Source organism: Trichomycterus rosablanca, chromosome 19 (genome assembly GCF_030014385.1).
Source record: "Trichomycterus rosablanca isolate fTriRos1 chromosome 19, fTriRos1.hap1, whole genome shotgun sequence".
NCBI lineage: Eukaryota > Metazoa > Chordata > Actinopteri > Siluriformes > Trichomycteridae > Trichomycterus > Trichomycterus rosablanca.
The window spans coordinates 19,416,177-19,438,055 of NC_086006.1; the positions used below are offsets into that span (position 1 = coordinate 19,416,177).

The 21,879-nt window shown below is 38.3% G+C and overlaps 1 protein-coding gene across 1 annotated transcript; it reads left to right on the forward strand.

Annotated features, from left to right (window-relative positions):
- Nucleotides 1-217: 217 nt before the first annotated feature.
- Nucleotides 218-15,181, forward strand: slc17a9b (solute carrier family 17 member 9b). Its single transcript, XM_063015913.1, has 13 exons — nucleotides 218-429; nucleotides 4,793-4,990; nucleotides 5,404-5,543; nucleotides 5,953-6,052; nucleotides 8,332-8,462; nucleotides 9,550-9,646; nucleotides 10,678-10,774; nucleotides 11,417-11,504; nucleotides 12,359-12,393; nucleotides 12,480-12,595; nucleotides 13,306-13,361; nucleotides 13,478-13,507; nucleotides 14,623-15,181. Exons 1-13 carry the CDS (start codon nucleotides 299-301, stop codon nucleotides 14,799-14,801), a joined length of 1,398 nt encoding a protein of 465 aa, XP_062871983.1. The 5' UTR covers nucleotides 218-298; the 3' UTR covers nucleotides 14,802-15,181.
- The last annotated feature ends 6,698 nt before the right edge of the window (nucleotides 15,182-21,879 follow it).

A 21,879-nucleotide genomic window follows, 5' to 3' on the forward strand; every position in this document is an offset into this window, starting at 1 on the left:
GGGCTGGAGTGACTGCGTGGCTTAAAACGAAGGAGGTAAAAAAATCACTGACACGTGGATTACAAGTAACCAGGAAAAACTCGTATCTGTAGTTTTGCCTCTTCAGGCGGTGAAACTGAACGGTCAGAGTGTCCTTTTAAAGGGACGATTCAATGCATGCTGAGTATTCATTCCCTGGAGATGTTAGTGCCACATAAGCACGACAGAACTACATTACTTTCCCTACTGTTTGTCTTCCTGCCTGCTCCAACCAACGTCGGAAACCAAGAGCGAGAGAAACAAATTAACTTCTCGTTGAATGGCAATTCTACAAAAACATGGCAAAAACTCCAGTCCAGACCAGTCCAGTGTTAAAGACAGTCCGACGGAAAATTTTGGAGCGGCTGGAGCTCAGAAAAAGTGGACGGAGTCGAATCAGAACTGGTCGAGGTAAGCGTCAATCAATCTATCTGGCTGAATATCAATTTGATGCATTTTTCCTATATAGGTATACTACACAGGATTTGTAACAATTAAACGTACGGACTATGTAGTGCAGTTTTTATCAAGAAGTGAGCCGTTTGGAATCAGACCAACTAAGTGATGCACGTTACCAGAGTTGGATACCAAAACTCCTCAAAATATGCGTTCACATGTATCCATGTAATGTGTCATATTATTACGTTTAGAAACACTATTGTCCAAGTAAATTTGTTATAGGTTTTCTGACCTAAAAATTCAGCATCTGTCTAATTTCTGACATTGTATTTACCCAAAGTTTTGATTTAGGTTTAATACTAGGCCTTAGCTTAGTAAACATGACAGCACTAGCTCCTTTTCTCTATTTACAGTAAAATAAAAAGTTTTTTCTGTAATATAAAAGTCTTTTATAACTTTATTCAGTTTAGTTTCACATTAAACATAAATATTTTAAGTATAAATAGGATTTTTCAGTGGTTGTGGTGATTAACCCAAACTATTCAGTGTAATTACATATAAACAATTCCAATACAGGGGTGACATTTACATTTTCAGCATTTAACAGACGCCTTTATCCAATGCGACTTACATTACAGTTACAGTATACAGTTTGAGCAATTGAGGGTTAAGGGCCTTGCTCAAGGGCCCAACAGCAACAACCTGGCAGTAGTGGGGCTTGAACCAGCAACCCTCTGATCACTGGTCCAGTACCTTAACCACTAGGCTACAGCTTGGTGACTTGAATTGAATACAGGTCTTTGGCCAAAAAAACACTAATTTGGGTGTTTGTGTTACCCATATTTCTTGGTTAAACTCAAAAATATTGGTAGATGGTTTAAAGAAAACAGACTTCCTAACTTGTATGTCAACTTGAAGCTAGCAGCTAAGCTAAGAGATGCAAAGAAATTGTTTCTTGGTAAGACCATTAAAAGGTTAATGGAACAGGTTTCTTTTTAACCCCTGCAAAAGACCACTGGTTCATGTAGTTATTAATGGGCACAGTTAAACTTGCCGTATTTGAATGACCGCAGAGAAGTCATCAACTATAGCCAGTCATAATCACTAGAGACAAAGTTAACTGACATTATAGAACTTTTAGTGGACTTTATATCTACACTAAATTTCTCTTTAGCCTCACAGATTGACATCAATCTATAATATAAGATAATGTACTGTACATTAAAACAGGTCAAGCTGTCAAGTGCCAACTATACTGCTCACTATATATCAAAATGAGGGATTCTTACTGTACGTTTTACCAAGTATTTGTGTGTGTGTGTGTGTGTGTGTGTGTGTGTGAGAGTGTGTGTGAAGGGGTGTTCTAATGTGTTCTACGCATTACATTCCTCACACAAGTACACCAGCAGCACCAGCCGAAGGAGGTTTTTGCAAAGCAGGTTGGGTCCATGGATTCATGCTGCCAATGGCAAATTCTTACCCTATCATTTGAAGGAATCAGACCAGGCAACATTTTTAACAGTCTATTTCTGGTTTACTTAATTAGATTTATATTTTTCTCATTGACTGAATGGTTGGTGTCTGATGTAGTCTGTCAGATGTTTTTTTTTTTGCTCACCACAGTTGTATAGAAAGGTCAAACCAGTTTGCTCATTCCTCTCTCAGGTCTTTTTTTTTTTTCACCATTTAGTGTATCCAAATTCAGATAAAATATTTGCATGTTTTAGCTACATTTATCAGCTTTCTAACAAAGTGAAACTGCCCTTTATCTTTTATTTGTTTATACTATGTCAGTGTGCACACAGTATGTAGAAAGTATATGGCTACCTTAATCAGATATGTGTCAGGTCACTTTCCCTTTTGTAATAAAAACATTAACAATCTTTGTAACAGCTTCATTGCCACTTGGCCTAGACAGTCTCTAAACAGTACTAAATGAATTTAACACTATTCCTGTTGAATATTGTCCCTTAACTGGTGTTTTGATGATAATGACTACAAGGATAGAAAGCGTTTTTAACACGTCAGCACTAAATCTCCTATCAGTATGTAATTTGATTGGGATCTGGTGACAGCAATTTTAAATTTTAAATGACTAATCTATTCTTTTTATTATTTTTGAGCTTTTGAATGAAAAAAGACCACAAATAAAATTTATTTTTATTGCTGACATTTAAGATAGTTTACTTACACAGGCATTTTGGTATGCTGATACTAGATACCTGTATCTTGTAGCTATCTTAAACCTGACCTAGCTATCTATATTATGTCTGTTGGAATATTTGTAATAGTCTTCAGGATTAAATATGGTCTAAACAAGTCAAGGCTACAGTCTCAGTTTAGTAAACACTGGTAGAATTTCACAATCACATGGCAAACTGATAAAACTGACAGTGCATTAGTAAAGATCTGGTGTCTGTACGTAGGGACAGAATATTATTTTATTCTTGAATGCAGGAAGATTTAGTAAAACTGAAACCTATAAGATCTTGTTTTAGATGCTGTTTTAGATATGCTGTGGGTGGGTGGGTAGAATACTGAAAAGGAAGCAGGTGATATTATCCAATTTCCGTATCAGTCGCTTCTGTATCGGTAGGCTTTACAGTTTTTTATGAAGCTCATAAATCTATTTTTAATTTCTAAACTGATTGTGATATCAAAGTTCTGACTATGAGACAATGGCGAGCTAATACTGAGACCCCCAACAGGGAAATTATGCAAAGCCTTTAAAGACACGATGATGGTGGGCTTTATGCCAGGCTGATTTGGTCAGAAAATGTCATAAATTCATAATTAATTTAACATATTAAGCCAATATCGGTCGTGATCGTGATACCTGGAATCAGATCTGAATTTAACAGAAGCTTTATTAAAACCTGCAATGGAAATGAGCTCTCTAACAACCCACAGTATTTGGAAATTATCTGCGGTTGCAAATGACCAGCCATAAATGTTCCACATAAGGTTCCTGTAGGTGTTTAATAAATTGTGCACCTTCAACAGTGTGCCCTTTTTCTCTGCATATAAATGCAGACCTATATATCTTGTTTGTAATAAAACCAGCCCTTGTTCATCAACGCATACAACTGATTCACAAAACGGTCTTATATAAGACATCAAAATGAGCTGTGGTTTAGGCTCAGTGGATAATACCAAGGTAAATGGAAACAAGGCACTCTGGCTTTTTTATAAAACATTTGCATCGGATGCATCCCATTCACATTTGCATGTACTTTACATTTGGTGAGGCAAAGGGAATACATTAGCAGGAAATGAACAAGAAAGGTGGAGTTAGTGTCTGGAGTTGCCACAGAGTGACATTTAAGAATACAGTTCAGATCCACCCCAACCTGACCATGATAGAAAACTTCATTAAGATGATTTATTGAATGAACCTTTGAAAACTTTAACACCTTGAAGGATTTACTTGTGGCTATACAACAATCAGCCATAACATTAAAACCACCTTGTATCAGCTCCACTTACCATATAAAAGCACTTTGTAGTTCTACAATTACTGACTGTAGTCCATCTGTTTCTCTACATACTTTTCTAGCCTGCTTTCACAATGATCTTTAATGGTCAGGACCCCCACAGAGCAGGTATTATTTAGGTGGTAGATCATTCTCATCACTGCAGTGACATGGTGGTGGTGTGTTAGTGTGTGTTGTGCTGGTATAAAGTGGATCAGACACAGCAGTGCTGCTGGAATTTTTAAATACCGTGTCCACTCACTGTCCACTCTATTAGACACTCCTACATAGTTGGTCCACCTTGTAGATGTAAAGTCAGAGACGATTGCTCATCTATTGCTGCTGTTTGAGTTGGTCATCTTCTAGACCTTCATCAGTAGTCACAGGATGGCTGTATATTTTTGGTTGGTGGACTATTCTCAGTCCAGCAGTGACCGTGAGGTGTTTAAAAACTCCATCAGTGCTGCTGTGTCTTATCCACTCATACCAGCACAACACACACTAACACACCACCACCATGTCAATGTCACTGCAGTGCTGAGAATGATCCACCACCCAAATAAGACCTACTCTGTAGGGGTCCTGAAAATTGAAGAACAGCTTGAAAGGCGGCTAACAAAGCATGCAGAGAAACACATGGACTACAGTCAGTAATTGTAGAACTACAAAGTGCTTCTATATGGTAAGTGGAGCAGATAAAATGGACAGTGAGTGTAGAAACAAGGAGGTGGTTTTAATGTTATGACTGATCAGTATACAAAGGTAGTTGTTCTAACATTTATGTGTGATGTTAATATTTGGTGTATTTAATATTGCAATAGAATTTTGATGCCATTTTAGTAGTAATGTATTTAGTATGACAACTGCCCAGACTTCCAATCCTCTCACTTTTTTTTCTACAGGCCGAAAGCACGAGTATGGACCATAGTTCTGCTGTTGGGGACATGCCTGCTGTACTGTGCCCGTGTAGCCATGCCCATCTGTGCGGTCAGCATGGCGGAGCGCTTTGGCTGGTCCAAGAGGGAGTCGGGCATGGTGCTGGGCAGCTTTTTCTGGGGATATTGCTTCACTCAGGTTCTTGGAGGATATGTCAGTGACAGGTCAGTGAAGTGGAAAAGAGTGTACCAAACCCATTTCTCATGCATTTTTAATGTCTGAAAAACAAATTGCACTGTGAGGTGATTGTGACATAGTGTGTCACCAAAGCGAGAATGGCATTAGCTCAAGGCGTAGGTGTATTCCCTAGCTGGCTTGACACAATCTTTAAACTTCTTTTGCATGTTCATGCAAAATAACATGGTGTCAAGAATCAACATACAGTAACTAGATAGATAGAATACCTTTATTTGTCATACACCGATCAGCCAAAACATTAAAACCACCTTCTAACCACATGACTAACAGATCTTATTAGATCTATAAATCAGTCTTGCTTAAAATTAGTTTTTAGGATGTAACTTATTACATTATGTAAATTAGGATGTATTTATTTCTCTTGTTCATTTTGCAATAGTGTGGGAGGAGAAAAGGTTCTCTTGCTGTCTGCTGCAGCGTGGGGAGCCATGACTGCATTCACTCCCATCCTGGCCCAGTTCTGCTCGCAGCCCATCCTCTCCATGACTGTGTCTCGTTTCCTCATGGGTCTACTGCAGGGTGAGTATGAGGGGTTAGGGTTCCAGTGAGACTCTGTATTCCACTTGCCACTGCTGCAGTTTGTAACACTGTAAATATTTTTTACCAGAAAGAGAAATGGCTTTTTAACGACTACTTAAGGAAGCAATTAGTTCGCCATGAAGTTGAGGTCAAAGGTTTACAATTACTCGTAAGGAACAGGCATGTCTTGGCAGTTTGAGGTTTTTAAACATCTACGCCTTCGTGCAAACAATCCACCAAAATATTCAAGTTCCTTTAAAAATTTTTGCATTTTTCAAAAGTGTTACAATATTAAGTTTTAAAAGTATTTTTTGTGTCCATGGTCAATAAACTGTCCAACATCTAATTAATTTTCTAATTAATGTAGTCGTTTCTCTCTCAGATGTTAATGTAGAGCTCTTACTTTCAGGCGTGCACTACCCATCTTTGGCCAGCTTATGCTCTCAGAAGGTGGTGGATAGTGAGCGGGGCTTCCTGATGAGCACTGTTGGGAGTGGCTCATACCTGGGGTGAGCATCAATTCTTTCTTGAGTTCAGCAAAGGTTTTAAATCTTTATTCTTATCTTGGAAAACTAATTTGAAAGATAAAGAAGAAACCAACAAATGTACAGTATAGAACACACACCATAAACACACACAGTAGACTTTTAGGTGCAGAAGGTGCCATATTTTTCAGTTAAAGTTGTTTAGCAATGTGATTGGCTCTTTACCCTTTTACTATAAAACTTGTATATGTTTACAATATTGAAGCTGTTTCTTAGCATCTGCTAAGACTAATCTAATGTATACTAATGTATACAGCCCATCTAATTCTTAACAGGTGTGTTTGATTCATCAGACCTGGCTTAATTTCTCCTAGCATCTGTATATGTGGGGTTTTTATTTTGACCTTTGAAAGTGGTGGAAATCTTAAGATTGGGAATCAGCGCACACATAATGTACGCTTGTAGTGAAGTACGGTACTGTGCAGCCTACACACTGTTGTTTTTAAAAGTCAAGAATTTATGTATTCATTTTTCAAATGTATTATATTAATTATTGTGAACATAGTATGTAAAGCATGCTGACATCATTGTATTTTACAATTGGCACTTAACACCGGTTCAAAAATCACTGCATTAAAGTTTGGTTTAAACACAGAGCTGGGATTTCAAATACATCATATTGAATCTCAGCTCTGCCATCCGGCTGGGCTGGGCGGCTATATGAACAAAGTTTGGCTGTTGTTCGTCCAGATAGGGAGCCGGATAGGGACCTCATAACTGATGCAATTACGACCTCTGCTGGCTGAACAGAGTTGAGGAATAATGCTGATCAGGGTGTGGCTCTCCGTGCACTAGGTTGATTGGCATGGGAACTCGTCTTGTGCAGGTGAAAAGATGCAGTCGGGTACTGCTCATGTGTCGGAGGGGCACCAGTAGAGAGGAAGCATAACACAGTCGATGTATAATTTAAAAGTAGTATTTTTCTCTATGAAATCTAGTAGATTTAATTTATTGGTATATTCTGGAAAAATAGAATCTAGATTTTTCTAGTCATTTTAAACCTATTGTATAAGAGGGTATCAAGTTAATGCTTTGTGCCAAGCAACATTGATTGCTCCAGTTTCTTACCTTTTTTGGGCATTCTCTGGCCTACAGGCATTTACATATCTACATAGCCACATCTATTAGACTAAAAATATACAAGCCTTCGGCCTCTTAAGGGGATAGAAAAATACAGTGTATATTGAATATTTTAAAATATCTTTCAAAAAAGGTATAAATAAAAGTGCAAGCAAAATATTCATACATATGTCAATGTAGCCTCTTATTTCACCACCCCCTGGCATCATTGCAACTCTCTACCCTCCTTTAAATTTGTGAAAAACACTGTAGTCATTAACTAAGTCGTGTACATTTTTAAATGTAGTTTAGGAAATCATATGACTTCTTATTATCTACAACCTGGGTGCAGCATGTTCCGGAAAAATAAGGGTGACCCACTTTTACCACTGTTTCACATCACCTTTTTTTTTTTTTTAATGCATTTTATCTTGTGATATCCAATTACCCGATTGCATTACGCTTCCTCTCTACTGATGCTGATCTCCACTTCTGATTAAGGAGAGCGAGACAATCACACGCCCCCTCCGACATGTGTGCAGTACTGACTGCATCTTTTCACCTGCACGAGGCGAGTTCATATGCGGATCAGCCTTGTGCATGGAGAGCCACACCCTGATCAGCATTATTCCTCAACTCTGCGCAGGCTCCATCAAACAGCCAGGAGAGGTTGTGACTGCATCAGTTATGAGGTCCCTATCCGGCTTCCCACCCTGTATGAACAACAGACAATCATTGTTCATGTAACCATCCAGCCCAGCCGGATGGCAGAGCTGAGTTTCGAACCGACAAGTTCCAAATGTTCCTCCAAATTAGGAGAAATGTATGAGCATTGTTTCACACAACACATTTTTTCCTTTTTAAAGGAAGTATTGTATTTTTACTCATTGCCTTGTGTGTATCAGTTGGTGGGGTGGCGCCCTAGGGCGCCTAGTAGACAAATGCCACTGGACAACAGGTTCAAAAAGGTTAAAAATCCCTGATGTGAGGACAGATCATGGTGTACTGAACATCCCACTGTTGTCATTACCACTAATGCTAGTGGATATTTTACAGTATGCCGCCAGATCCCCAGTCCTTTAAAGTTTGGAAGCACAATGAAAATCATTTAGCAATCGACATAGTTCTAAATATAAAAATAGAAATATAAAAAGCACTAAACACGTGTGACACTGTGTTTCCAGGACGCTGGTGATTGGCGCAGTGGGATCATTAATGTTGGATCTGTACGGCTGGGAGAGTGTGTTCTACACCTCAGGCATCCTGTCTGTGATTTGGTCCTACTGCTTGTGGAAATACCTCCTTAAGGGAGAGGGTGAGTTCTAAGCATTTTATTGTGTCTTCTTAAGTCCTGAACTGTAGCTACTATCTCTGTTTTCCAGTACACTGTTTTGAAATCATGTTTAAGCAACAGAGCAGAGAGTTATTGTAGTGTTGTGAAAAAATGGCTATGACACTTGTGATTATTGTGCAGCTGAAGAGAATAATGGCTGTGGGTGCTGGGTCTCGTCATCAAACAAACCTTGGCTTTATTGGCGGCATGTGTGTCAGTTTATTGTGCTGGATTACGAAGTGTCATTTTTCTTTATGACCCAAATACATGCTGTAAAACCGAGTTATTATGTACAATCTATCCATTATTTAGTGTTGAACTTATATACTGAATTATTAAATGGTTTGCCATTACTGTTACTAAGCAACTGGTGCATCAGCTTGAACATCTGATTGTGTGGTTGGACCATCACTGTGAAAAACTGTTTGTATGGTTTATCCAGTTCATTATCAGTACAGAAGATTCATGAAACTGCATGAAAAAACCCAATTGCTTTTCAATTGATAGGCAAAATCTCTGCCCACTAGGGATGTAACGATACACTCTACCCATGATACGATGCGATTCACGATACTGGGTTCACTATACGATTTTTTTCCCAATTTTTAAAAAAAACAAAATGAAATTGAAGACAAATTATGACAAAGTTTTCTTTTATAATTTCACTTTATTAAAAAAAAGAACATAAAATACTGTGTGCGCTTATCTTTTATTTATCTAAATAATGAATGTTCTTTTACTTCTGAGGTAGGTACAAACTATGCAAAACGATGCTGCACATTTCCCTTTTTGTGTAAACAAAAAACTGAAATGAAATTTTGAAGCAAATCTTACATTAAATAAATAAATAAATAAAGTATCCTCACATGAATAAATTTGGCTGGAAATTTCCGAACCTGGCAACCCTGTAGTGACGTCAACCAGACGAGGTGAATTTTAACTGTCTTGTAGTGCATCGTTACATCCCTACTGCCCACTGTCCCAATGTGAAGCTGTGTTAAGTTTTTTTTTTCAAATTCTATTTTCAGTCCTATACAATGGTTAACTTTGGATGCCTTTATATTTTTAGGTCCACCCATTACACTGGAGTCTTTGGGTAACACTGGAACCCAGTCCAAACTGTCTCGGAGAAACTGGCTTCGGCTCTTCAGGCAACCAGCTGTTTGGTGAGATAACAACCTGAACAATAGCTGTTTGTGTGTGGAAGAGGGTGGATTTAGGGTGTTTGTTTTATATCAGATTCATTTTACATTGGCAGTAATCCATCAGGAAAGAGCTTCAATATTTACACTGGTGTTTGTCAATGTGTGTGCGAGCGATGGAAGGATGTTCCTATCCGGGAGCACCTATGCCAAGGTGGACGTAATTATCACGATTTCAACTTTGCATTAGCCTGGCTTTAGTAGACTCTTAAACCTCGGCCCTCTGATTCTTAGTCTAATTTTACACAAAATACTAAAGCAATTAAATTAATTATTTAGGTAAATGTATTGTATACAGGGAAATTAAAGATCCTTTTGAAATGTATATGTCACAAGTGTCATGTATTGCATGCTTAGACATTCTTATAAGCAAAATGTAACAAATAATAACATGCTTTTGATTTTGTAAACATGGAACAAATTAAGGAATACATAAAAGAAATGTCACATATGTTGACCTTCATAAATCAAGCAATTGCTACAAAAAGCAGCTAGACACCTAAAATTGCCCCAGTTTAAACAACTAAAGATGTTATTGACCTACCTAAAAGAGGACCCAAGTTTATTTTACCCTCACTGACTTCTCACCATTTTTACTCCCGATTGAGCACTCAATTTGTCTTCCGCTGCTGAGGGATACCCGATTGCATCCGAGGAGAGCACGTCGCTGTACACGCCTCTTCTGACACGTGCACAGCCCTCCTCTTCTCGCCCCTGCATTCTGCACAGGCGTTTCCTTTGCCAATCAGGGTCCGACCGGTGGCAGCGGGAGGGCGCCATCACAGGACAATGTTGGCGCACTGTTCTTTTCCCAACAACATTGCTGCACCTGCTACACTTACACCATTTTATATAAGTCATTGCAGTGCTGAGAATGTCTATGTACATATTCTTCAGATATGTCCTTAAACTATGTAAAAACAAGATTTTAACCTTTCTTTGTCTGTCTTTTTTTCCTGTCTTTCTCATTTTTCCCTGTCTTGACTATCCATCAGTGCGGTCATTATTACACATCTGTGCACAGCTAGCACCTTCTTCACCCTGTTGTCATGGCTGCCGACATTTTTCAAGGACACCTTCCCTGATGCCAAGGTAAACAGTGTTGCCCACTGGGATGTCAATGTTTCATGTGTTCATGTGCTACACATTATTATCATGTGTTACATTATTGTCATGTGGTGTATCTGTAAATTTCAGCCCATCTAGTCAAGACAAGGTCAGGCACTTGCGTTGGATGAGAAAGCCTGGCTGAAAATCAACATTCCAATTTATTCTAAATGTCTTTCATGGAGTTTAGGACTTCTAATCTCACATGGTTGCAGTATTATTGTAACATTATTGTCCCCAAACTTAACCACAAAGTTGGAAGCATATTCATTTGAAATCATTGATTTATACACCTTTTAGCAATGGGTATGACTGAACTTTCTAGAGAATCCATCGATTTTGGCCATATAGTGGATTCTCATATTGTGTAGAGGGGATGATAAATGTCCGGACAGCTTGTTTAGACTTAGAGACCCACTTTAGGGAATGTAAATGTATAAATAGGTCTAGCCTGTTGAGCACTGGTATTGCCTCCAGGTCCTTAATTTCTATTAGATGCTGTGAAATGAATCAATTTAGCTGTAAATGATCAAGCAATATTTTCTACATTTACGCTACTTATGTACAGTATGTCAGCGTATGTCAGAAATAAGACTATTACATGTACTTGTGTTTTGTTTTCCTCAGGGTTGGGTGTTTAATGTGATCCCGTGGCTTGTGGCTATTCCTTCATCATTATTCAGCGGCTTCCTGTCCGATCACCTCATCAGTCAGGGTATTAAATTATGGACTCACACAAAAACACATACGCACCATAAACAAAGCACACAGACACACACAAAAACACCCTATAAAAAGAACTTTATTTAAAAGTGATTATGTTCCCATAATAGTTGCACAAACGTGTTGTATATACACTGTTGTACAATTGTGATGGTAGTTACTGCTCACGGTGGCTCACAGCAAGAAGGTCCTGGGTTCAATCCCCAGGTGGGGCGGTCCGGGTCCTTTCTGTGTGGAGTTTGCATGTTCTCGCCGTGTCTTTGTGGGTTGTCTTGGGAGCTCCGGTTGTGAACTGATGAATCTTGTGTGAAGTGTAACTACTGCTTCTGTCATGAATGTAATCAAAGTGTGTAAAACATGACGTTAAAATCCTAATAAATAAATAAATAAATTTGAGCAAACCAAATTGACACAATTAAGTCTGTATGCCACAGTATATAAAGCATTTAGATCCAACATCACTGTACCTACTGTCAAGCATGTAGCAACCTATAACCATGTACAACCTATAACTAAGGCCCTACCTAATTCACAGCCATCCTATAACCAATAGCAGGAAGGTTGGATGCAGTCTGGTTTTACCCAAAACACACATCAAAACTGATTTCTTATGCATGATCTAGGCGTGTTATATTGACACTTTTTTTACATGTGTGTTAAACAAACACGGTTACACGGGTGTGTTATTTGAACACTGTTGAACATTTGTATATGTGTACACTACATACATGCCTTCTTCTTTAAAATGATGTGTTTCTATTTAATAGTTTGTTGTAGAGGTTATATTCAATTTTCTTTTTCAAACAACTTTCAGAACTTCTTGCTTTTCTCTCTGTGCATCTTTAGGCTTTGATACAGCATCAGTGAGAAAGTTGATGCAGGTATGTCCCAAACCTTTCACTGTAATATTAGTATATTTAAATATTTGTAATATTCGTAATAATTGAATAGGTATTTTTCTTCTCAGTTTTTCTCAATGGGTGTATCCAGTGTGTTTACTCTGTTACTGTGTGGCACCACCACATTCCCCATGGCTGTGGCCTTTGTGTCAGCCACTATGGGCTTCACCACCTTCAGTCACAGGTAATAATGCTATTTACTCTAGAGGCTTATTAAGCAATGTTTAATAATAATAGGTTTGATTTTATTACTCCCTTATATTTTTAGGATAGAAACCAATAATAGACTTCTCCTAGAATGTTTAGGTCTCTTCAGTTCACTCCACATTGTTCAGCATGGTTTAGGTTAGGGGTGGAAATAGCCAAAGCTTGATTCTGTGGTCATCTGTTTCTTTTTTGTGGATTTAGACATAGACTGTGTTGGAAAAAAGTATGTAAACATCCTCCTAAATATTAAATGTGGCTAATTCAGGTGTATTAGCCACACCCATTGTTAACAGGTGTATAACCTCAACTGTTCTTTCTTTCTCTTTTCATTTAATTTTATTTTCATCAACCTCTTTATCCTAGTCAGGGTTGCGGAGGGTTCGTTTTCACCAAGAAACACTGGGTGTAAGGCATGAATACCCTAAACAGGGCGCCAATCCATCGCAGGTCTTCGGCCACTCACTTCAGACATGGGCGATCATGTCTGTGTACAAGGCTAGCCAGCCGATAGCACTGCTGAGATTCGAACCTGGATCCAGTGCTGGGCTAGACTGCAGCAATGAATTTGACCTCCCTCTCCCTCACTTTAGGCAAAACAAATACCTAAGTAAAAATGAATGTCTGACAGGGACTGTAGTGTCTCTTGGAAAAGTAAATAAATGACATGATTTCTTTTTGCCCTAACAGTGGTGTATCCCTGAACGTTCAGGATCTTGCACCATCATGTGCCGGAGCCCTGTTTGGTAGGTCACTCCCAGCTGTAAAGTTTCATAATAGACGATCAGTACAACCATGATGTTGAAATGTAGCTGTTCTGTAAGCAATGTTGACATTACATGTTTGTTTGTTTGTTTTATAGGTGTGATGAACACCTGTGGTGCATTTTCAGGTAAGATCTTATATATGGTGTTGAAGTGTTCTGTCATGTATATGAGGAATCTTCAAAAAGTTTCCGCACTTTTATATTTTGGTTGGAAACAGTGAGGGCGGGAGGAGTAGTAATTGGTCGTGTCTGAGAGACTGAGAGAGCTTATAGTCCGGATTTAGCACCATCTGATTTCCACCTTTTTGGACGCTCAAAGAAGCTTTAAGGGAAAAAAGATTCTCATGTGATGATTATGTGAAAGCAGCGGTGCATCAGTGGCATTTTTTTGCTGATGGCATTAAATAGTTGGTACGATGCTGGGAAAAATGCATTGGAACGTGAGTATATAGAAAAGTGATGTCATTAGTTTTTAAAATTCCTAATAAATAGAGTTCAAAAAAGTGCGAAAACTTTTTGAAGATCCCTCGTACAAATCTTCTAGAAGCAGCTGTGACCATTGTTACAGCATTTAGTGTGTTCACCGTACTTATAAGGTCACATGGCCAAAAGAATCTTTGATTCTAACAGGACATCCCAAACTGGCTGCATCCACTTACATATAGCGTGTAACGATACTATTGGTAATGCATCAACTAATTATTTTTTATTGTATTTTGTATAGGGTGGCACGGTGGCTTAGTGGGTAGCACTGTCCCCTCACAGCAAGAAGGTCCTGGGTTCGATCCCCAGGTGGGGTGGTCCGGGTCCTTTCTGTGTGGAGTTTGCATGTTCTCCCTGTTTCTGCTTGGGTTTCCTCCAGGAGCTCCAGTTTCCTCCCACAGTCCAAAAACATGCAGTCAGGTTAATTGGAGACACTAAATTGCCCTATAGGTGAATTGGTGTGTGTGTCCGCCCAGGGTGTTACTGTGTGCCTTGTGCCCATTGAAAAGCTGGGATAGGCTCCAGCACCCCCCTCATGACCCTGATTGGATAAACGAATAAGAAAATGAATGAAATGTATTTTGTATTGTTCCAGTGGTTTGTAACGCAGCCCATTTTAAACCATACATTTTATCCGAGTTTGCTTTTCCAACCCCACCCTAGTTTTTCCAGGCAATTCTGTCATGCTTTAGCATTGTTTCTTGTTGTATTTGTTCAGCTGTGTTGCATTGTATCATTAATGCTTTGTCTCTCTGTAGGGGTGATCATGGTGTATTTCTCTGGCTATCTGATCGAGACCACGGGTTCTTGGACGTCAGTCTATGGGCTCATCACTGTAGTGAACCTGCTGGGTTTGGCAGTGTTCCTGGCATTCGCAGAGGCACGCAGACTTGACATTGAAGCCACAAAGGGGCACTATCACAGCTTGCACATCTAAGTTAAGCCCGTGCAGAACCACTTTTTAATGGACATGTTCTGACTGGGAATTTGTACAGAATTTGAACAGATGACAATCTGATTGGGACCAGACGAATGGGATCTGGCAACACTGGCTTGGCTACAAAAGAGATCCAACGACGCCAGCAGTTTAGTATTACCTTTTGTTTTCTACTGCCATGTCGAGTGATGTGCTGGTGTAATGGGACCAGTTTCTTTATATGGGAGAATATAAAGATGTACAGCTCTGGTTGGAAGTTTAGTCAAAAGTCAACTGCTATGCATTGTGTTAGGTGTGAAGGATTTGTAGCCTACTCTTACACTGATCAGCCATACCATTAAACCACCTCCTTGTTTCTACACTCAGTGTCCATTTTATCAGCTCCACTTACCATATAGAAGCACTTTGTAGTTTTACAATTACTGACTGTAGTTCATCTGTTTCTTTACATACTTTTTAGCCTTCTTTCACCCTGTTCTTTAATGGTCAGGACCCCCACAGGACCACCACAGAGCAGGTATTATTTGGGTGGTGGATCATTCTCAGCACTGCAGTGACACTGACATGGTGGTGGTGTGTTAGTGTGTGTTGTGCTGGTATGAGTGGATCAAACACAGCAGCACTGCTGGACTTTTTAAATACCGTGTCCACTCACTGTCCACTCTATTAGACACTCCTACCTAGTTGGTCTACCTTGTAGATGTAAAGTAAGAGACGATCGCTCATCTATTGCTGCTGTTTGAGTTGGTCATCTTCTAGACCTTCATCAGTGGTCACAGGACGCTGCCCATGGGGCACTGTTGGCTGGATATTTTTAGTTGGTGGACTATTCTCAGTCCAGCAGTGACAGTGAGGTGTTTAAAAACTCCAGCAGCACTGCTGTGTCTTATCCACTCATACCAGCACAACACACACTAACACACCACCACCATGTCAGTGTCACTGCAGTGCTGAGAATTACCCACCACCCAAATAATACCTGCTCTGTAGTGGTCCTGGGAGAGTCCTGACCAATGAAGAACAGCAGGAAAGGAGGCTAACAAAGCATGCAGAGAAACAGATGGACTACAGTCAGTAATTGTAGAACTACAAAGTGCTTCTATATGGTAAGTGGAGCTGATAAAATGGACAGTGAATGTAGAAACAAGAAAGGGGGGTTTTAATGTTATGGCTGATCGGTGTATTGTCTCTTAATCATAATTGTGATAACAATCATTGTTACATTTTTTTGGAGCAGAAAGTCTGACTACTTGTAGTCTCATTATTATTTTTTTAAATACAAAAGACATAAACCAAGATAATCAATGTTTTCCAGTCATTTTGTGTTCTGTCTGTTGCATGGCCTCCAGAGTGGTCATTTTAAACACATAACCTCATGCTTTTTACTGTTTGTTCAGACAATACCAAAGCCTTTAATCACAAGTTGTGTTGGACAGTTGAAGTCAGCAACAGAGCACTTACAGATGAGGTTTGTTTCTGGAAAAACAGACTTTAACATTACAACAGGGAGTGGTGCTGTTTTGGTAGGACAAAATTCCTAATGAAAAGGTCATCAATGGAAATTGGCTGTTAACAGGTTTTTAAGTCAGTCGTTAATTTACATTTATTTATTAGCAGAAGCTGTTGTCCGAATCATGCAACGTAGTAGCACAATTTTGGCATTTAGCTGAGCATTTGTGGGCTAAATATCTTGCTTACAGGTCCAACCATATCTTTCTGAGCTACCAGAGCCCACTATCACTGTTTAATTTGCTTTACATTCTGTATTATAAGAACTGTGAAATATGACGAGCTACACGCTGGTGATACAGTTCGTAGTTTTAAAATTCTTTATGCTAAATATATTTTGAATGTATTCCAGCTGGATATATTTATCATGCAGGTGGTTAAGCAAAAATCTGTATTTTTTTATTTGTACCAGTGGGGTTAGGTATAGCCTAGAATTAAATACATTTTGTCCTACTATAATAATGTTGATATAATTATTTAAAATTGTGATATTCCAAACGAAATACTCTCAAAGATAGTGATGGTGATTCTACTTGATTGGACTTCCAGTTGTTGTAACATTGGAATTATATCAGATCATATTTAATCATTTTTTTGACACGTTTTCTCTCATAATGCATGACTCATTGACAATATAATAGCATGAGGGCTAGCACATGCTTTCTCTTAGACATAGTCGTGAAAAGCATTAGGGCACCTCATTAAATATTAGGTTTTCATTAAATATTAGGTTTTCATATCAATGTTCGATCTTCTTTCGAACAGTATTTATAGAAAAATGTGACATGCCACTCAGGTGGCGCAACGGTAAATATGCAAGCACACCAGAGCTGTGATTTCGAATACATCATATTGAATCTCGGCTGAGCAGCCACATGAACAACGATTGGCTGTTGTTCTCACAGGATGGGAGCCGATAGGGACCTCATAACTGATGCAATTACGACCTCTGCTGGATAAGTGATGGCTCAAGGAAAAAGCGAGGTCTAGGAATAATATGTTGATCAGGATGTGGCTCTCTGTACACGAAGCTGATCCACATATGAACTCTCCTTGTGTGGCTACTGCACACGTGTCAGAGGGGGCATGTGTCAGTCTCGCTCTCCTCAATCAGGAGTGGAGATCAGCATTAGTAGAGAGGCAGCGTAATGCAATCGGGTTATTGGACGCGCTAAAAAGTCAGGAGAAAATGCATAAACAAAAATATATATATTAAAAAATATGAATATGTGAATATAAAAAATATGTGATATTACTAAATACTAAATTACTAAATACTCTTCCAAAGATAGTTATGGTGATTCTACTTGATTGTTTTTTCAGTTTTACGGATGTTCCTATCCAATACTAAGAGTCTGTATTAAGTCCTACATTTGCCTAAAACTTTGGAATTATATCAGGTCATACTTTTTTTTGTGACAAATTTCTGTTCAGTTTTCCTCTCATAAAGCATAACCCATTGACAATCTAATAGCATGAGGGCTAGCACATGCTTCCTTTTAGACAAGGTGATGTAACAACAGTGGTAATCATGCCTGTCTCACCTTGAGTGTTGCAGGCATCAAATTCTAAATGTGTTTATATTTACAAAATATAATTATGCTGATCAGTGAAAACATTGGATTTTTTTCTTTCTACTTTTATCAGTTAAATAAAGATTCTTCTTTTTATTTCGTTTTACAAATTGTCCCAACTTTTCTGGAAATGTGGTGTGTAAATGTAGTGTTTAGATTAGAAAACGCAGCCTGACAGTGGCTGCTGAACAGGGAGAGGGACCATATCCATATCATCTTTCTGCATTTACATAAATTTCCTTATTTTCTTGCCTTGTCATAATTTATGTGCAACTTTCATCGCCGCTTTCCTCATTTACAGTTACTGTGAGCTAAAGTGCCAGACAAAGTTGATTAAAGTACAACGGAAACTAGACTGCAGCTTAACACTGTGCATTGTGAATGGCATCATGATTGTTGTGCACCTGTAAATGCAATTGTAGCTAATTTTCTAAATAGATTAGAAATATGCAAAGAAAGGTGTATAAATATACCTAGTATATACAGTACATAATGCTTTTATATTGCCAAATATTTATTGAATGCATATGTTTTTTTTTCATTTACTCTCACAGTCTGTTGCGTAATACCTTTGTGGTTGCCAGTTAATACAGTATTCACATTACACCCCTTTTAATATTTACAGTGTAACTTTCTGTAATTACTCATTGTCATATGACTGAATGTTATGACTTTATATGTTTGCTGGCGAAATATCATCAAGGAACCCAAACATAGTCCTAACTGTGGAGATTGTTTGCCCAATAAGCTGTTATATTGTTTACTACACTGTAATACATAATACATAAGATGTACTGCATATGACCCATAAACACTAGAAGAACAATTATTGTAATGTGATCCAGCAGTGTAATGATCATCACACATTCTTTTTTTCACATTCATTTATTCAGCTGCACTTTCTGTATTTTTAAAATCCTTCAAATGATTCCCCCCTTTATTTTTACAAAATATACTTTGTGTTTTACTCTATAATTCAGTCAGAAATGCAGTATACCCCTGCTTTAGAAAACCTGCTATTTTAAATCTATTTTGTTTGAAGAATAAAATTATATTTTATGACATTACGTTTGACTTTTTAACTTTCCTTTTTAACATTTTTAACATTTTCAGATATTTAGGGAATACAGTAATATATAAATTTTATATATATATATATATACTGTATATGTATATAATATTATGTCGGCCCACCCTTTGCAGCTACAACAGCTTCAACTCTTCTGGGAAGGCTTGCCACAAGGTTTAGGAGTGTGTTTATGGGAATTTTTTGACCATTCTTCCAGAAGCGCATTTGTGAGGTCAGACACTGTTGTTGGACGAGAAGGCCTGGCTCGCAGTCTCTGCTCTAATTCATCCCAAAGGTGTTCTATCGGGTTGAGGTCAGGACTCTGTGCTGGCCAGTCAAGTTCTTCAACACCAAACTCGCTCATCCATGTCTTTATGGACCTTGCTTTGTGCACTGGTGCGCAGTCATGTTGGAACAGGAAGAGGCCATCCCCAAACTGTTCCCACAAAGTTGGAAGCATGAAATTGTCCAAAATCTCTTGGTATGCTGAAGCATTAAGAGTTCCTTTCACTGGGACTAAGGGGCCGAGTCCAACTCCTAAAAAACAACCCCACACCATAATCCCCCCTCCACCAAACTTTACACTTGGCACAATGCAGTCAGACAGAGACAGAGAAGCGTGATTCGTCACTCCAGAGAACACGTCTCCACTGCTCTAGAGTCCAGTGGCGGTTTGCTTTACACCACTGCATCCGACGTTTGCATTGCGCTTGGTGATGTAAGGCTTGGATGCAGCTGCTCGGCCATAGAAACCCATTCCATGAAGCTCTCTACACACTGTTCTTGAGCTAATCTGAAGGCCACATGATGTTTGGAGGTCTGTAGCGACTGTCTCTGCAGAAAGTTGGCGACCTCTGCGCACTGTGCGCCTCAGCATCCGCTGACCCCGATCTGTCATTTTATGTGGCCTACCACTTCGTGGCTGAGTTGCTGTCATTCCCAATCACTTTCACTTTGTTATAATAGCACTGACAGTTGACTGGAATATTTAGCAGCGAGGAAATTTCACGACTGGACTTGTTGCACAGGTGGCATCCTATCACGGTACCACGCTGGAATTCACTGAACTCTTGAGAGTGACCCATTCTTTCACAAATGTTTGTAGAAGCAGTCTGCATGCCTAGGTGCTTGGTTTTGGCCATATAAGTGATTGGAACACCTGAATTAAATGATTAGGATGGGTGAGTGAATACTTTTGGCAATATAGTATATATTGCCGATCACGATCATTCAAGATTTTTTTCTGAACACATTCCTTCCTCGAAGATGATGTTTCCCCACTGTCCTTCCACTTTTTAATAATGCGTTGGACAGTACTTAACCCGATTTTAGTAGTTTCAGCAATCTCCTTACATGTTTTCTCTGCTTGATGCATGCCAATAATTTGACCCTTCTGAAACAGATTAACATCTTTTCCACGACCACAGGATGTGTCTTTCGACATGGTTGTTTAACAAATGAGAAGCTACTCACTGCATCAGTTAGGGTTAAATAACTTGTTGCCAGCTGAAACATAATCACCTATGCAGTCATTTTATATACAGTATAGTATATATATATAGGAGTCATTCTTTAATTTGGGGTACATTCCATGTCCAATGATAATAATTATATTTATTCTAACTATTTTCTTTAAAAATGTCATATTTTACCTATTAATGGAAAACATGTTGTAATATCACAAAAACATTATGTGCATTCTATGCTTAATTTAGCTTGAAATTTGTCATGATGATCCTAAATGAACAGTTTTTGCTGTGTCTGTTTTTTAAGTTGAGGGTGCCTTGGTTTCAAAATAATGAATAAAATCATTAAGGGCAACAACATCTATTTTTTATTTATTTCAAAAGTTTAAATACTAAAGAAAAATAATATTTTTTAAATTGAGTTTCTCTTTTAAATAATTTAAATATCTTTATTTATTAATGTCCGCAAAAGTTCTGTCAACTATGTTACTAACAGAACTCCACTCAGCAACTCAAAAATGGTTTGTTCTAAAACTATGTGACCAGCATTACATGATATCATTCATCTCTGTGGAGGGTATATTGAACACACTGTGGTGAATGTCCTCTTATTTTTAAAATATTTTATCTATAATAGAACATTGTCAATGAGTATATTAATTGACCGTCAACTATGTTACATACAGTACATTGTCATGGTTAAATTTTTTTTATCATTTTAATTCAAATGTATGTTCAAATTAGACATTATTCTGTTCATGAAATGACATGTGGTCAGCCAGGCAAGGTCTACCACTGAAGTTATGGGTCAAAATAGGGATATTGTCAACTATGTTACCTGTCAACTAAGTTACCTAGTAGTCTACATCTACTGTCCCTTTAATATAAAAAAAAAAAAAAAGCTTTGCAAATAGCGGATATGTTACACTAAAGGAATATATTAACTTGAACCACTGATTGTTGTATTGAGAGAGAACATTGTTTTTGTACTTTTTTGGTGATGTGAAATGTACCCCAAATTATAGAATAGATAGATAAGATAAGATAAGATAAGATAAGATAAGATAAGATAAGATAAGATAAGATAAGATAAGATAGAGTATAATAGTATAGGGATTATGGACATCCCTTTTAAATGCTGAGTCTCATAGCCTGTAGATTATTAATCTGCTCTATTGGTAATGACACTTAGTCCTGCTAGTCTGTACACATTCAAACAGAACGGTTCCGACTGAAGTAAGTTTTTAAAAATTACATTTTTAACACATAAATCAATAAACAAATACTTTTAGTAAATGTGCTTGAACACTAAAATGTACTTAGGCCTGAATGGCTTTATTAGAGGAGAACTGTATTAGAAGCTCCATTATTACGTCATAGACGGTTTGCTGACTAGTGCATTTGGCTTCGAATGTACAGATTACAGAACAGCGTCCTCGAGCTCAGTAGCTTTAGGCTAG

Coding starts and splice junctions, on each gene's coding strand:
- slc17a9b (XM_063015913.1), top strand. CDS start 299: ATGGCAATTCTACAAAAACATGGCAAAAACTCCAGTCCAGACCAGTCC. Junction 6,053..8,331: donor GGGAGTGGCTCATACCTGGG/GTGAGCATCAAT, acceptor CTGTGTTTCCAG/GACGCTGGTGATTGGCGCAG. Junction 8,463..9,549: donor ATACCTCCTTAAGGGAGAGG/GTGAGTTCTAAG, acceptor TTATATTTTTAG/GTCCACCCATTACACTGGAG.